The 16382-nt window shown below is 48.7% G+C and overlaps 1 protein-coding gene across 7 annotated transcripts in view; it reads right to left on the bottom strand.

The window, feature by feature from the left end:
- RALGDS (ral guanine nucleotide dissociation stimulator) overlaps window positions 1-16382 on the bottom strand; it is a 400090-nt gene that overhangs the window by 87119 nt on the left and 296589 nt on the right. For 2 of the 7 annotated variants that reach the window (XM_085613887.1, XM_085613891.1), the window contains exon 1: window positions 314-1054. The exons of the other annotated variants lie outside the window; for them this stretch is intronic. In XM_085613887.1, the coding sequence (XP_085470013.1) occupies window positions 314-496 (183 nt within the window). In that variant the 5' untranslated portion in view covers window positions 497-1054. Of the gene's footprint in view, window positions 1-313; window positions 1055-16382 lie in introns of those variants that run through there. 7 annotated transcript variants of the gene reach the window in all.

The raw sequence follows: 16382 nt of genomic DNA, 5'->3' as shown, positions 1-16382 counted from the left end.
CTTAGCTACAGATCCCATCAGCCAACCACCCAAATTCTGGGTAGACTCCTGCCCAAAGATTCACCTTTGCACAATAAATAAATGTGACAAATGGTGAATGGCGGGGGTGGCGACTGTCTCCAGGGTGGTGGAAGAAGGGGCGGGGGGGGGAGGGTGGTTGGCGGAGCGTGCGCTGAGGGATGGGACGGAGGCCGGGTTGGGCATTTGAATAATGTTAGTTTATCTTAAGACCGCTGCGGGGTCCGCGCAGAGTGTATTCTGGGGGCGAGGAGAGGGTAGGAGGCGCTGAAGTGGCGGGGGGCACCCCTCTTACCTCCAGAGAGGGCAGGTCCGGATCCAGCTGCGTGAAGCTGCTCAGCACCACGGGCCCCTCGGCCTCCACCTCCATGCGCACCCCGTCCCACAGGCTCCGCATGCTCCGCGAGCCCTCGAACATCTTCTGGAGGCTCTCGGGGGGTTCATGGCAGAGCCTGGCGGGGGGCGTCAGATGCACCATGGGTGGGCCGGGGCATCCTCACCCGAGCAGCGCCATCGGGGGTTCCAGCGCAGGGCAGTCCTGGCGGGTAGTGGGGTCCTTATCTGTTCCGGAGGTCCGAGTACAGAGGGGGTTCGCGGATCCGGGGGTCCTCGGGTCCCGGTGGTGAGAGGTGTGGGGGGGGTCCTTAGTTCGCCTGGACTGCGCGTGGGTCAGATGGCATCAGGACCCTGGTTGAACAGCTTCGGGGTGCACAGGTCCTTCGGTGATCACTAAAAGGGGGGCAACAGGTTTCGGGCGCGCAGCTCTCCGGGAAGTCGCACAGTTTAGGGGTGCGCGGACCGTTACAGTTTTAGGAGCGTCGGTCTTCGGAGACTGCAGTATTTTGGGGCTGCCCAGGTCCTCGGGAGACCGGCGTTGCGAAGGATCCCGGGACGCTGCAGTATTAGGGGTGCGCTGGTCTCCAAGGAGTCTTCGGGTGTATTTTAGAAGGGGGGCGGTGCAGGGCTGAGGATCCCAGGAGGCTGCCGCTGGAATCCCGCCTCCCTCACCCTCAGCTCGCTCAGGTCTGACCCCAACTCGGTCTGGGCTTTCCATTCACCGGCCGAGGCCCCGCCCCCTCTGGCGTCACCTCTGTTGACAAGGGCGGGGGGACGGATGCCGGCTGGAGGAGAGTGTATGACGGCGAGAAGCAAAACACGTCCTGGAGCCAAGGAAAACACGAAAAGGAGCAAAACCAGGACGGGAGCCAAGCGAAATACGGAACGGGGACTTCAAACTCCGACAAGGATTTAAACTAAGAAAAACAAGGGGCTTGTCCAAAACCGGGCCCGCCACAAATTAACCACGGTGTCAACAACCGATGTTAACCTGCTGCCACTCACCACACTACAGAGTTATGCACAATAATTAATAAAAGAAAGCAACACAGGGCGAACGATACGGAGGCACCTAACCACGATATGAATTATTTTTACAATTTTATAGTTCCAAACTTACCTGAACTGCGCCCTCAGGGCAGCAGTGGGCGTGGCGGACACTGGAAGGTCAGAATTACGATTCAAACTCCGGTCCTAGAATATTGGGGAAAGAGCACCTTTCCTTCAAATATTTCCAGAGGTTTATTTAGTATTCCAAACTCCAGTCCAGGAATATTTTAGGGGAAGTTATAAATTCACCAAGTTTTTTTTAGGAATGGTATAAAGTAGTGATTTTGAATGGCAGACAGTGCGGCCCTGAGAGCGCAGCTCAGGGCAAAAACCTAGCAACATCGGCCAAAAGCGGGGCGTTAAGTGGGATGAATAAAAGAGGGGGGGTCTCCTAAAAGGGCAGTGTAATTAATAAGGCTGTGGCTTAAACATGTAAACTCCGGGCCAGATTTAGAGCACGGTGGATGTGTTTTGTCATTTTTACACTTGTTAACACTGTCTGGGCTTTGGTTGTACCCCATCAGGATCAGTTTAACATCTAAATATAGCAAAGAACGCAAGAGAACGGCGCCCAGTCTACCTTCACAAAGGGCCTTCCTCTGCGCTGCAACACGTCGCAGCGCTTTAGCAACTTTTGAACCATGGCAGCTTGAAGCAATTTTTGGGGTTAAAAGATTATGCAGCAGATGATGGATTATTTGGCACATATATAATTATGCAGAAAACGCTGCAGCCACATAGTCGCATAATTCCAGTGAACCACATTATATATCTTGTAAAACGGCGGACAGGATATCCGTCATGTTTGTGACGGAGTAACCCATCCGGCAAACTCCAGATCAGGCCATACATTTCTGAATTCCACCGCGTGCCACCCAACCAGTAATTCTAAGGCCCCTCTGAGCTTTCGGTTATTGCCTCCAGATATATACCTCAGCCGACATACATCTAAAATGGGAAACAACCTTTAAAACACAGTCATTACATCGCACCACCTTTACAACGCAGTCATTACAACACAACATCCTTTACATTGCATGCCATTAGAACACAGCCATTACATTGCATGTAACTACAATGCATGTCATTACAACGCACGTCACTACAACGCATGCCATTACAACGCAACATAAGGTAAGTAACGGGGGATAGTAATTTTTACCCCTACACTATCCAACACTTACCCTACTGCTGTCCTAAAAGTAATATGCGTTGTAATGGTATGCATTCTAATGGAATGCGTTGTAAATGTAGTTTCTAAAAATGCGTTGTGATGGCATGCGATGTAAAATCATGCCTTATAATGGATGTTGCAATGTAAAAACTGTGAAGGCATGCGTTGTAAATGTTTGCGTTGTATTGTCATACAACCATCTAAAAGCAGCCAGGGCTATTGAAACCGTCAATAGTTTTTAGCTTTTTCAGATAATATTGAAAATGTTTTCCTGCTGAAATTATGAGCCTGGGAATGAAACATTACTGAGGCCTGTTGAAGGGCTGGTGGTCTTCAGAGGGTCTCAATCACTCTTGCTAAGTTCACTCTGTTTGGCATGCTTACCCTTTTTCTCCCCACATCTCTTCCATCTGCGCATATTGCACCTCATCTCTTTCCTTTTCATCACCCTCTTTTCACTCTCTCCCGAATGCACTTCTTTGCATTTTCTCCACTTTACCACCCTCCAAATACCCAACGCACTCACTCGCCTGTACTCACCGCGTTTTCTTTTGCTCTCGCGGTGTCAGTATTTTGTCAGCTGTGTACTTCCTTCATGCACCTTTGTACTGAATCACAACTATAATTTGAAATTCATGACCAGTGCACTGTGCATTCTGCAGAGAGGCCAAGGATAGGATGACCATGAATTTTGAACACTCTGTTCAGCCTCAACTCCAGAGTTCTCAATCATGGCTGTTATGAACCCCCGGAGGGGATTCCGTGTGAAGTACACACAATACAAGAGTAATATGCTACACACAACAAATACGCACAGCGTCCTGGAAGTAGCTAACACTGAGGGAATGCACGAATAAATAAAACCTGAAATATAAACATGAACTAAATCGCTGCCTTGGAGTACTTTGAAGTTTTGTACATTTATTGTCCAGAAATTGATCAATGTTTCTGCCAGCATAGTTAAAGACATGAATACAGGGCCTGTTAGGGACTTGTTTCAATATCCGCTTTTAATTACTGCCGTGTAGTGACAAGGACCGATTAAAGCTCTAGTCCAAAGGCATTAGTGCGCTATACATTAGAACCAGATATTTTACAAGAGGCTTCCTTGATACTTTCCTATTTTTTTCTAGACACCAGGAGGTCAAATTATTTGCCAGAATCACAAGACACGGAGCCAAAGCCAGATTCAAACCTTGCTCACTTTCAAACTTGGTTCTACACTTCCAAAGTATGAGTTAATTATCAAAACATAAATAAAAGGCATTGTCATTTACAATGCCAATAGCTTAAACTCTCGCAAGTGCGAGACGTTTTGCATTGCAAATGCTTGTTTTTTGTTGTTGTTGCAGTTTTATATAGTGCGAACTCGACCCGAAGGTATTGGAACGCTTTACATGAGCACCAGTTATTACACAAGGACACATTTATTTTTGGAAGGCACGGGGTGATTAAGTGATTTGCCCGTAATCACAGGGTTCTGAGCCTACGCAGAGACTGGAACCTGGGTCCCCAGCTACAAAGTCGACACTCTGGCCGTTACACCACATCCTCTCCCCTTTACTGACGGCTGGCGTTCGTCACTGACCTCTCTACAAGTCTCACTGATACATTTTCTTTGTGAACCATAATTAAAATCCTCTATTGGTATAATCGCTTATAGCGCACACTTTTGTGACGCCGTAGCAAGCACTATGTAAATGTCACAGGGCATTAATCAGTATTTTTCAGTACATACTTCAGGTAGTACCAGATAGGATTACAGGCTGGGTGGGAGGGTGGACGAGTGCGCGTCACGCCTCTCGTTATCCACATATATTGACATGTGGTGACTTTAAAAATTCTATTTATGGCGCTACCTACGAACTTTGTATGCGTGCGGGGGTCGTCCCCATGCGTCTTCTCATGTGTTGCCAAGTGGTCACTTTGTTCAGTCACTCACTCTCAGACAGCCAAAACCCCGGTGAAGGGTCACACCCCAAAACCCCACATCCCCAACACCACCTTTGTTTAAGGCCGTTACTCGACTTTCGAGGCAATACTTTGTGGTTTAGGGGCTGAAGATGGTGTGTGTGTTCCTTTAAAACAATGACCAGGACTTCAATGCACTCGCCAAAGGGAGACCCAGAGATCAACTCGCACTGATGCAGATGGAGCAGCCCTGTACCCCTCTACCCTCCTGTGACATGGAGAAGGTTTCTGCCATCCGGCGTGGGGGGGTGGGCTTTGCAGGTAATGGCGGAGGACGGGTGGATGGGACCAGATGGAGAATCTTATCTTCCAATGTCTATCCTGGCATTGGGCATCCTTCAGGCTTCATGGCACTCAGAAAAGAATATGTAACATCCGTGCCCCTTTGAGATGCTTTCTTGTCATGGGCACCATCTTCTAGTCTCATGGCTGCGATTTGCAGCTAAGTCTTCACCTGGAAGAAAATGGTCAAACATAATCCACCGGACTTGACCTGTTGAAGGACTGTGTGCCAGACAACTGTCTGGGCCGAAACACTACAAACCAGGCCTCCTGCCCATCAGATGCTCACTCATGTAGTAAAGCCCAAAACACTAGTGGTCCTGCTTGGAAAAACACAGACTTCCACTGCCAAGCATCATTGGCACCTGGAGCAGGTCCACGTGGCACCAGCGCTCTTCAAGCTGCACGGCTGCCCATCACCGATTGGCTTCAAACTTCGCACCTTGACCCACAAGATGGCCAGTATAAGGACCCCTACCCACCTTTGCCCATAATATCAACACATTGAGGTTAGGTCTTCACCATTACAAACAAAAGCCCTTCTGATGCCCAGCATCAGGAGGAAGGGCACAGAAGAGGTATTGCCATACCCGGACCCTAAAAAAAGGGGGTGGAGTTTACCACGCTGTGCTTGGAGGCAACCTTATGGTGTCGAAAAGAAGTGTGTGAACAATGTAAGCAGCATAATGTAGAAATACAGCGGCCTTTGGACGCTGAAAGACAGTCAGTAGCGCCCTACAAAATCGCGTCATAAAATAAATACTCCAGCGGGATCAATAAACTCAGACGGATTCTGTGTTTGCGTCGCTCCGCAAGCGTCAGGCTGTGCTAGAGCTTGGATACCACAGTTTAAGCGCTATACAAATGCTTGGATAACTATGCAAACACAAATATTTGTCCGTGAATAGATAGCGACGCACAGTGCTTATCAAGAAGGACTTATCTGCAGCGTTTGAGTAGGGATGGTGACGTTGACGAAGTAGGAATGCTTAAGCTGAGCAAACGTTGTAAAACAACGGTAACTTCACGAAAGAAGTAAAGTAAAAACATGGAGGCAAGAAAATTACCTTTAGAAAAATGTTATGTGAAAGAGAACATATAATTGTAGGGGAATTCTTACAACAAAAACAAGTATTTGTGGGGAGAAACACCTGAAAAACCTTTTAATCGCCGCATACCCAACCCCCAAGTGAACTTTTGCAAAGGAGAGAGACTTTGTTAGTGGAATTATTGTGTCACACACTCATCCTTTTGAAAGGCAAGAACTTGTGTCTTTGAGGAAACACCAGCTGCACAGGTCGGCCACACACTGCCCAAAGAAAGGGCGGCCGCTCCTCGTAGTCAAGGTGCCACTCTGCACTGGACATAGACAACCTCAAGCTCCCTTATATAGGAGTAGAACAGGAAATGACATCACTGGAAAATGACTGAACGCCATCTTGGACAGGGAAGTGCTGGCAGCACAAATTAAGACGATGGCTATCATGGCTAGCATTGAATATAAACCTAACTACACCCACCATCCCTGGAACATGCACGGTCCTTGTATGACCGGTTCAAGAAGGAGAGTGACTGTTCAACAACCTGCATCCATCCATCAGGAAGCTCTGGTCCACCTACCCTCATAAAACTTCCTTCAAACTCTCAGCCCGACATCCTGAACCACACGCAGAGAAACCAACCACCAGCTGAACCCGTCAGGACTAGCGAAGCCACAGACACTGCAAGGGCGGCCTGTTGTCCATGGCAAAGGAGACAGGGAGCCCTCCAAGAACATCCATGGAACCCAGGCCCTTCTCTGGTGTGTTCCGTCTGATGATGTAATGTACCCCCAAATCCCGAGGAAGGGGGGATGGGGTGATGGGGGTCCGCCCTCCTTTGCTTTCACCATCTTCTCCAATGTTTCCCATCACTGGGCGTGCAGGCGTATCCGTGTATAAACCGCTGTACATAAAGATGTTCATGGCATAGGCAGGTCCCTCGAATGGAGCTGCGAACGGCACATCAATAACACAGTTTCATTTTGCAATTTTTCAGGACAGGGTCAGTGCATCCGTAATCCTCACACATCCTCCCTGGAGTTACGGAATACCCACTCTTTCCCCCTCTTGGCCCTTTACACCCTTTCAGGGTGCAAAGTGCATTTTCCTACATGCAGGAACCACAGAGATTCGTAGATTCATTGCATAATGGTGGCCTCAAGGGCAGCCGATGAGGTCACTCGGGTCCAACGTAGAACAGCAGATTCTGCAAGGACTGGAAAAAGGAGATGTTTTTTCTCCTTTTCGATCAGGTTTGAACATGTTTCAATATTATCATCCTTGAATCATCTTTAGAATGGGGTCTTTGGATAGAATGTGAACAGAATGACAATATATGTATCAATATTGGTGTAACACACATAAAGGACATGTTGTGATTAGTTCTACGTCTGTGCTCACCAAGTTTGGTGAAGCTCTGTTCAGAGGACTTTGCTATAGCAGAGAACAAAAAATCTCGTGAAACTTAAATTGCAAAATGCTGCCCGCCCCCCCCACCCCAAAGCTTTGTCACCCAGTGACTGATGAACAAGAACACCAGAAATGGAAAAACGAAGCCGGACGCGACAAACAGCTGCCCACTTCCATGCAGCTTCATCAAACAGGACCTAAGTTAGTAGCAAACCCCAAATACCATTTCCTACAAAAAGTGCAGCTCAACCATAGCTACAGAGTCACTTCCCTAACCCTTAAGGGTGGTTCGGTTTGAATAATGGTGTCCTATGAGGAAAAATGTCACATGGGGTTCGGGCGACCCGGTAATAGGACAGAAGGCCAAAGGCCGAGCACTTTGTATGGGTCCTATTTGTTGAAACCTGAACTTCAGTTTCCCTCCGAGGCACAAGTCCATTTCAGATAAACAAGTCACGAATAGACGCAATTTATGTCATTCATACACGTTTCTTGCTTCTTCATACGCGTTTCTTGCTTCTTCATATGCGTTTCTTGCTTCTTCATACGCGTTTCTTGCTTCTTCATACGCGTTTCTTGCTTCTTCATACGCGTTTCTTGCTTCTTCATACGCGTTTCTTGCTTCTTCATACGCGTTTCTTGCTTCTTCATACACGTTTCTTGCTTCTTCATACGCGTTTCTTGCTTCTTCATACGCGTTTCTTGCTTCTTCATACGCGTTTCTTGCTTCTTCATACGCGTTTCTTGCTTCTTCATACACGTTTCTTGCTTCTTCATACGCGTTTCTTGCTTCTTCATACGCGTTTCTTGCTTCTTCATACGCGTTTCTTGCTTCTTCATACACGTTTCTTGCTTCTTCATACGCGTTTCTTGCTTCTTCATACGCGTTTCTTGCTTCTTCATACGCGTTTCTTGCTTCTTCATACGCGTTTCTTGCTTCTTCATACGCGTTTCTTGCTTCTTCATACGCGTTTCTTGCTTCTTCATACGCGTTTCTTGCTTCTTCATACACGTTTCTTGCTTCTTCATACACGTTTCTTGCTTCTTCATATGCGTTTCTTGCTTCTTCATACACGTTTCTTGCTTCTTCATACACGTTTCTTCGCTTCCACCGAATAGAGGCTTCAGCACGCGATTTTGCTCGTGGTTACGCGGTAAATGAACTGATGGACATACTCACTGAGTTACAAAACTTTAGGTGCTGGCGCAGAACAAATGAGAAGCCATTCGGGGGGTCTGAGAGGGACCGGTAAGGGCCACTGGGAACCTGCGTGCAAATTCGACCAACAATCTTTTTACTTGTTGACGCATCAACATACTTAATCTGCGCACTTTAATTATGCATCGTCCTGATGAAGGGAACGAAGAGAGCCACAAAATGTTCACCCTATGCCTGGCTGAGTCAGAAATATCATATATACAAATTACCTCCCTGTATCGTTTCACTGAATAAATAATGGATTTAGATTGGAGGGTAATATGACACCAGCAGTCATTTCACCCACAGGTTTTGAGAGAAACAGGAAGACTTCCATGCAATAATTAATTACACGCTTATCGTGTTAGAGATTGGTGTGAATCGAATTAACTACGACATTTTTTATCTATTTTTGATCTATACACCTTTTTATATGCTTTTGTGATATGAGATTTTCCTTTTGCAATGTTCAGTTTGAATTTTATATAGAAGTCCCCCAGAAGTACAGGAGTAGTATCTGTAGGTCAATAAAATGAGAAAGCAAATCCTTGAAACTGAATTTTGAATTCTCATTGTGCAAAACTCAGCACTAACCAGCTGTAGTCTTCTATATAACAAAATCCTATTACGTCTTTTTTAATCCACACCTGCTGTGCTGATACCAAAAACACATCAACTGGGCGGCCTTGCATAAATTCAAAGCTGATTCCTAAAGTCTCTCAATCGATCAATCAATCAGGAGTTTCTATAGCGTGTAAGTGCTGGGGGTGGGGGCTGCTGATCCGTCTCGATATGGAGGTTCAGTCGAAGAGCCAGGTCTTGACGTCCTTCCTGAAGTGGGTCACCAACGAGGATTCCCTGAGGTGGAGGGCAGGGTGTTTCAGGTCTTGCCGGCGAGGTAGGAGAACAAAATTCGTCCGGTTCGGGTCTTGTGGACCCTGGGACGGAGGCCAGGGCAAGTTGGGAGAATGGCAGCTGTCTGGTGGGTACGTGGAATGAGAGGCGGTGGTTCCTGGTCCCCCGTTGTGGAGGGCCTTGTATGCATTTGTGAGGAGTTTGAAGGGGATTCCCTTGTTAACTGGGAGCCAGTGGAGTTGTTGGAAGTGTTGCACGCTGCGGCTGCGGCGGGGGATGTAGAGGACCAGTCTGGATGTGGCATTTTGGATGTTCTGTACTTTCCTGAGCTGTCTCTGGGTGACACCGGCGTGGAGTGCCTTGCTGTAGTCGAGTCTGCTGAAGAGGAGTGCGTGGGTGACTGTCTTTCTGGATTCTGTAAAGATCCATCTAAATGTCTTTCAAACCAGGTCGAGCGCGTGGAAGCAGGATGAGTACAGCATTGATCTGGCAGTTCACTGAGAGTGAGGAGTCCTGTATTGTATCGAGGTTGTGTGGGTGGTCTGTGGGGTGGGAGGGGTTCCCCGTGCGGCGGGCCACCAGGAGTCGTTCTGGGCTGAGGGGGCTGGTCCCAGGATGAGTACTTCGCTCTTTTCCGAGTTGAACTTGAGACAGCTATGTTTCATCGAGGTGGTGACAGCCTCCATCCCGTTGTGAAAGTTGATTCTGGTGGCTGTGGGTTCGTTGGTGAGGGAGAGAATCAGCTGGGCGTCATCGGAGTACGAGACGATGTGGAGTTCGTGGTTTCTGACTATGGCCACGAGGGGGGCCATGTAGACGTTGAAGAGGGTGGGGCCCAGGTAGGAGCCCTAGGGCACTCCGAAGCTGATCTCTGTAGGTTCTGGGAGGAACAGAGGTAGTCTGACTCACTGTGTTCGGCCGGTCAGGAAGGTGTGGATCCAATCAAGGGCCTTGTCATGGATGGAGTCTCGTGATTAGAGTGGGGGGAGACAGTATCAAACGGTGGTGAGTGGTCCAGTCGGACGAGGACTTCTGTTTCACCCTGGTCGAGGAGGGAGAGGATGTCGTCGGTGGCAGCGAGGAGTGCGGTCTGGGTGCTGTGGTTACTTTCGACTCAATGTCATCAAGGTCTTCTTTTAGGCCAGGCACCATACTAGAGTCCATAAATAACAGGCAAAACCACTTTGGCGTGATACATCTCTCACATCTAGAGAAGTAATTGACCACCATTTTCAACGAGTGCGTACATTGACATTTCTGTCATTTTGCCACTCTGACGTACTTCCAAGTGTATTAATGTCATTCAAGTAAATCTTCAAGATAGGATTTTCTCACAAAACATTTTTTGTAGGAAAATCCTCCAGCAACAAACAAAGGTTTTTGAGGGGACTTTCTTCTGTAAAACAATTTTGTGTCGCTCGATTGCTAGTAATTAAACACCTTTGTCATTAGCTCAAAGTTTATTAACTTGGCAACTGTGTTGCCCAGAGGAGATCCACCATAACTTACGTTCCCTTCTTCTGGTCACCAATTCTACCTACCAACCAAAGGAAGTATTTTGGCAACCAAATCATGTATTTGTTTTGTTGACTTTTTTCGTTGTGTTTTTTCCGTCCCTTTCGATGAAGTTCACGCCAGAATATTCTTCTATACCAATAATACAGTTCAGCCAGCCATCTTGGTATGGTCCATCAACATTCTGTCATTGCCATAGTGAATATAGGGAGGTGGTCTTGTTTAAGCTTTGGGTAATTGAATTAGGTTCTTTTCTATTTGTTTGGTGATTCTGCAGCATAAAGATTCGAAAGTAGGGAAGCGGCTTAACCCACCCTACGCAACTACTCCGGAAGGAGGCATTCTATTGGACAACCCTGGAGGGATTCAATTCTTGTTCAAAAGAACCGCAACCTAGCTTTGTAACAGAACCAAGGAATCCAAACCCATCGGGTGAATACGTTTCACCATACAGACGACCATGGTGAACATAAGAGGCAATTGGAAAAACTATCAACACGCTGAACGGAGGTACCACTGATTTCGGCACGGCACAGCTGGCGAATTACACGATCGTCAGATCTCCATGAGGTGTCAAGGACTTCTGGCGGAAGCCTGTCTGCATCATGGCAAGGATTTAGACAAAAATCTTGCCAATATTATTAAAGATATGCATTGAGTTCATCTCTGTGCACTTTTTTATTCACACTTTGCCCCCAACTGTTAAAGTATTTCTAGAGGAGTGAGACTTAGGTTGGGAGGGCAGGTAATACATGCTTCATGCTTTACTCCTTCATAGAGTATTGATGTAAGCAAGGTAAAGTGATACTTGTCTATCCAGGTTAATGTTGCCGCCCTCTGATTGGCTGGTTTTGTATTGTATATATATCTCCATAAGTCCTCTCACATGAATGTAATTTCTTTTGTAGCGCCACTCATACCTCTGTAGGATGTCACAGCACTTTATATCCCACGCACACTATATAGAGGCAATGAATCAGACATGTAAATCAAGGTACAGGAAGTGTTACATAAGACAGAGGACTACAAGGTGCAGCAGTCGCGTCATCCATACCTGTCGGCAGTATATTTTAAGAGGACTTCACCTGGAGAAGCACAAACTCAGGATTTAAAATGTCACACAGAGGTTGGGATTTACTCTACGAATAAGAATGTATTTCTACTCAAAGGAACAACATTCTAACCTATACCATCAGTTTGCACACAGCTCTTTGACGCCAGTTCATGGCTCCCTGTCCTATATTAAAGGGATTGTGACTTATGAACTGTAGTAACAAAAGCAACAACTCACTGAGCTATCTACATAAAACACAGTTGCGTGATATACATGTCACACGTGCCTTGCAGCAGGCACGTTAACCTTCTGCACTGCTCATGAGGAGTCATAACCGCCACTAGACAATCCTCAGATCTCTCTAGCAGGTACATTAATCACCAGAGCTACCTTGACGTTTTCATTATTGCCTGAAAATGGCTTCACAAACCAGAAATCCTGCAGTGGGTGCTTTTAACTTTAAAAGATACTTCAGTATGCTGATCCTGGGCGTGGAGCCTGGTGCGAGGGCACGGGGCGCACCGTCCTAAAGCCAGCACTGTGAGAATCTCCAGAGGACAGGTCGGAGGAGAGAGATACTGTTTGGTACAGTCAATAAATCCGAATTGAGAGACCCTGTCAACGGTGCGACTTTCAGGGACGCCTCTGGGGAGGGTACTGAAAAAGATGCGAGGGAGATGGGCCCTGGCAGTGGGGTACCCACCCATCTCTGAGGCGAGGCTCCACCCGGGCTGGACTCGAAAGCCTACAAGGGACCTCTTAGCCGCGGTTTGGATAGACGTCTGGTGCACCCCTGCTGCTGACGCTCAGTAGAGCCTGGAAGCGACTCAATTTACACTGAGCGCTTAGCGTTCTCCTCTCACTTGCCTCGCGCTTCTGCTAGGACTGTTTGCCAGGGCTCCCTGGTGCTTTGCCCAGTGCCACCCATCATTTGATGCGTCTGGAAATAGTTAGACAAATAGCCAGGGGCATGTTCGGGTGGGGCCCCGGGCAGGTGTGAAGTGTAAGTAATTAAATTTATCAAGCTATTTCTAGAGGGTGCCAAGGGCAGGCAGTCCGCCCACATTAGCATAATTGGAGCTATTTTAGAAGACAGCAGATTGCACGTCATTGCGGTGGAGAAAGCCATCGTGGGCACGCGGAAGCACTGTGATAAATTCTGCACCATGAAATCGAGGTGTCTCTGCGGCAGGGACCTGTGTTCCCTATAATTTAGGGGCGTCTCAGGAGCATTCTCAGGGTTGGGGCCCTTCCACTACCAGAAATGAGTTGAGGTGCTCCTGACATCTTTCCTTCAAGGACTTGTCTTGGTCAAGCTGCTTTTGGGGTACCCCCTAGCATCTCTGCCCCCTTTGGGGTCCTCACTCTGCCCGTCCTCTTTGGGCTGTCAGACGCTCCTTCTCTTTGTGTCTCTTACACTGCCAGGGTGGTTTTGGGGTCTGCCTGGCTGTCACTGGCACCTTCTTCCCTTTGGAGCCTCGCTTCTGCCAGGCTGGTCTTAGGGTGTCCCTGGCACCTCTTTCCCTAGGAGCCCCGCCTCTGCCAGGCTGGTCTTGGGGTGTCACTGGCACTTCTTTCCTCTGGAGCCCCTACTTTGCCACGCTGGTCCAGGGGTGGCCCCACCATGTCTTTCCTTTGGAGTCCCACTTCCACCAGGCTGGTCTTGGGGTGGCCCTGGCCCTTCTTTCCTCTGGAGCCCCTACTTTGCCAGGCTGGTCCAGGGGTGTCCCCACATCTTTCCTTTGGAGTCCCACCTCCACCAGGCTGGTCTTGGGGTGTCCCTGGTGCTTCTATCCTCTGGAGCCCCTACTTTGCCAGGCTGGTCCAGGGGTGTCCCCACCACCTCTTTACTTTGGAGCCCCGCATCTGCCAGGCTGGCCTTGGGGTGTTCCTGGCACCTCTTTCATCTGGAGCCCGGACTCTGCCAAGCTGGTCTTGGGATGTCCCCACCACCTTTTTCCTTTGGGGCCCCGACTTTGCCAGGCTGGTCCTGGGGTGTCCCCGGCACCTCTTTCCTTTGGAGTCCTGCCTCCACCGGGCTGGTCTTGGGATGTACCTGGCAACTCTTTCCTCCTGCCTCTGCCAGGCTGGTCTTGGGGTGTCCCCGCCACCTCTTTCCTTTGGAGCCCACCTCTGTCAGGCTGGTCTTGGGGTGTCCCAGGGAGTGAATGTATGATGCTTCAATGCATACATGCTCAACGCATGGATTTACAACACGGTCTTAACAACGACCGCATTGTTACCACGCGTACCATTATATCGCAAATCGTATCAACGACTTGCTGTAGGGGGCGCGCTGGACTTAGGAAGAGTATTAATTGCTATTCCTACTCCAGTTTGTGCAACAGCAGCGAAGGTTTTGGATTTAAAATCCAACACGTTCCCTGGTGTTGCACGCCCCCTACAGCAAGTCGTTGATACGACGTGCGATGTAATGGCCGCGTGGTAACAACGTGGTTGTTGTAACGACTGCGCTGTAAAGCCATGCGTTGAGGAAACAGCGTTGTAAACGCTGTTTCCCCTGGGAGTCTCTGCTCCTTGGGGGGTCTTGCTCTCTCAAGCCCGAGGTTTAGCAGACCTTGGCATCAGGTAGGTGGGCAGTGCGGTGTACCTACAGACCAGTGGTATTCAAACTTTTTAATGCCATGACTGCCCAGGGGGAAAAAAAAACATCCCCCACCCCTCAGAATTTTTCACAATGATTTTATTAAATTGGCAATGTTTAAATAGCTCTGTACATATTTAAACATTGCAGTTAAGTTCTGTTACTGTTTTAAACATGCATTCATATACATGATTGCCAAAATACTATATTGGTCAGGCAGGCAGGCCTTAAACACATAAAGGTATCGACAGTGTGACTATTAGAAGTGGGAGTGGGGGTTTTGAAGAATATTTGGAGACCCTTTCCCTTTTGACACCATCTCCAGCCAGGATAGAAATGGCAAACGATGTTAGTGACGGCCCGTGACAGACCCGCCGGGTGCGGCTCATTTTTACATCTTAAACAAAACACTTATCAGTATTATGCTTCTTTTTAGTCCGAGCACTGCGCCCCACCTGAGATCACTTGAGGCCCCCCGAGGGGGGCACGCCCCAGTTTGAAGACCCCTGCCATAGACTGACCCTTTACCATGGAGAACCATTTCTAAGTGGGTTCACATGGGAGGTGGCAAAGGATACTCCCCCCACACATAAGTTGCATATATGGGGGCATCGCCGGTGTACCAGACGTGTATTTGTAAAGCGCACGTTGACCCCCAAAGGGGCATCTTGGCGCTGAATAACAGATGTTTATTGTTACCCAATTCAATGGTACTCATTTTATCGACCTCAGATGGATGAAAGGTTGAGTGGACCCGCAGGGATTTGAACCTGTGACCCGGAGGTCGGACACAGGTCCCTGCAGTGGATGCATTAGTCCACTGAGCCACCAGACCCGGAAATGCACCTGTGGGCAGGGGCGTAACACAGGCCCCCCCTATCCCCTGCGGTGCGGGGGGCCCAGAACTGCAGGGGCCCCCTCAGCACAGTATTTAAACCTGAGCGCTCCGTATTCAATTAGGAGGGGGGGCCCTCCGTGTAGATTGCATGGGGGGGGCTTAAACTTTCGCTACCCCACTGCCAGTGGGATTACACGTTAGTGGGTACATGCCTCCCCCTCTTTCTCTCAGACATACAGTGGAGGGGCACAGAGCTAGCCCAGGGATGGGGAACATGCGAGTACATGACATACTTACTTGTTCCCCATCCCTGGGCTGACCCTGGTCATGACATACTTGGAGAAAGTTGGGGCCGGAGTTCCCCTCCGAGCTCCGGTTCTTCCCTCGGCACAGGTTCCTCCCGCAGCTGCGGGCAGCGCTCAGGTACGTGGCAGGCTTCCAACCTGTCCTTTCCTTCTTCACCTGTTTGGGTTTCTTTGGCTCGCCCGCCCACGCAGGTGATTTCCCGCCGACTGCAGAGCGCGCTCGGCCCAGCTCGGATCCGCGGATGCCGCTCGTGTTTATTGTCCTCTTTCTGCGGTCTCTGGGGCGGCGCCAAGGTATTTCTTTTTTCACCGACAAAGAGTTCCTCATTTCGTGCTTTGCAGAGTTCCCCACTTTACCTACATCCGCGTGGAATTTCCTGTGCATTACCAGTTCGTGTTCACTGCCGCCGCGCTTCCCTTTCCCCCAACGCGCGCGCAGACCTCTTCTCCGCAGGTTCAGCCGTGCTCAAGTGCATTGCCCGGAGCACTCTTTCTATCACTAAATATATTTTTCACAATCTTTTGTTAGTGCTGGAAGGGATCACACAGTCTAACAACAGTGACGATTTCCACTCAAATCCAGCAAAAGAAAGAACAAAGAGGCGTCGGGGCACCTGCCAGGTGCTCCCGAGAACCCACCGAAGGTTGCAAGCTTGGCACCCACGCGTAGCCGGACTTTACAACTTTTCTATAGAAAAACAGCATGTTTAAGTTGGACGTCTACGGGACAT

Source organism: Triturus cristatus, chromosome 1_2 (genome assembly GCF_964204655.1).
Source record: "Triturus cristatus chromosome 1_2, aTriCri1.1, whole genome shotgun sequence".
Classification (NCBI taxonomy): domain Eukaryota; kingdom Metazoa; phylum Chordata; class Amphibia; order Caudata; family Salamandridae; genus Triturus; species Triturus cristatus.
The sequence above is the reverse complement of the archived record's forward strand: the minus strand, read 5'-3'. Positions and strand labels throughout refer to the sequence as shown.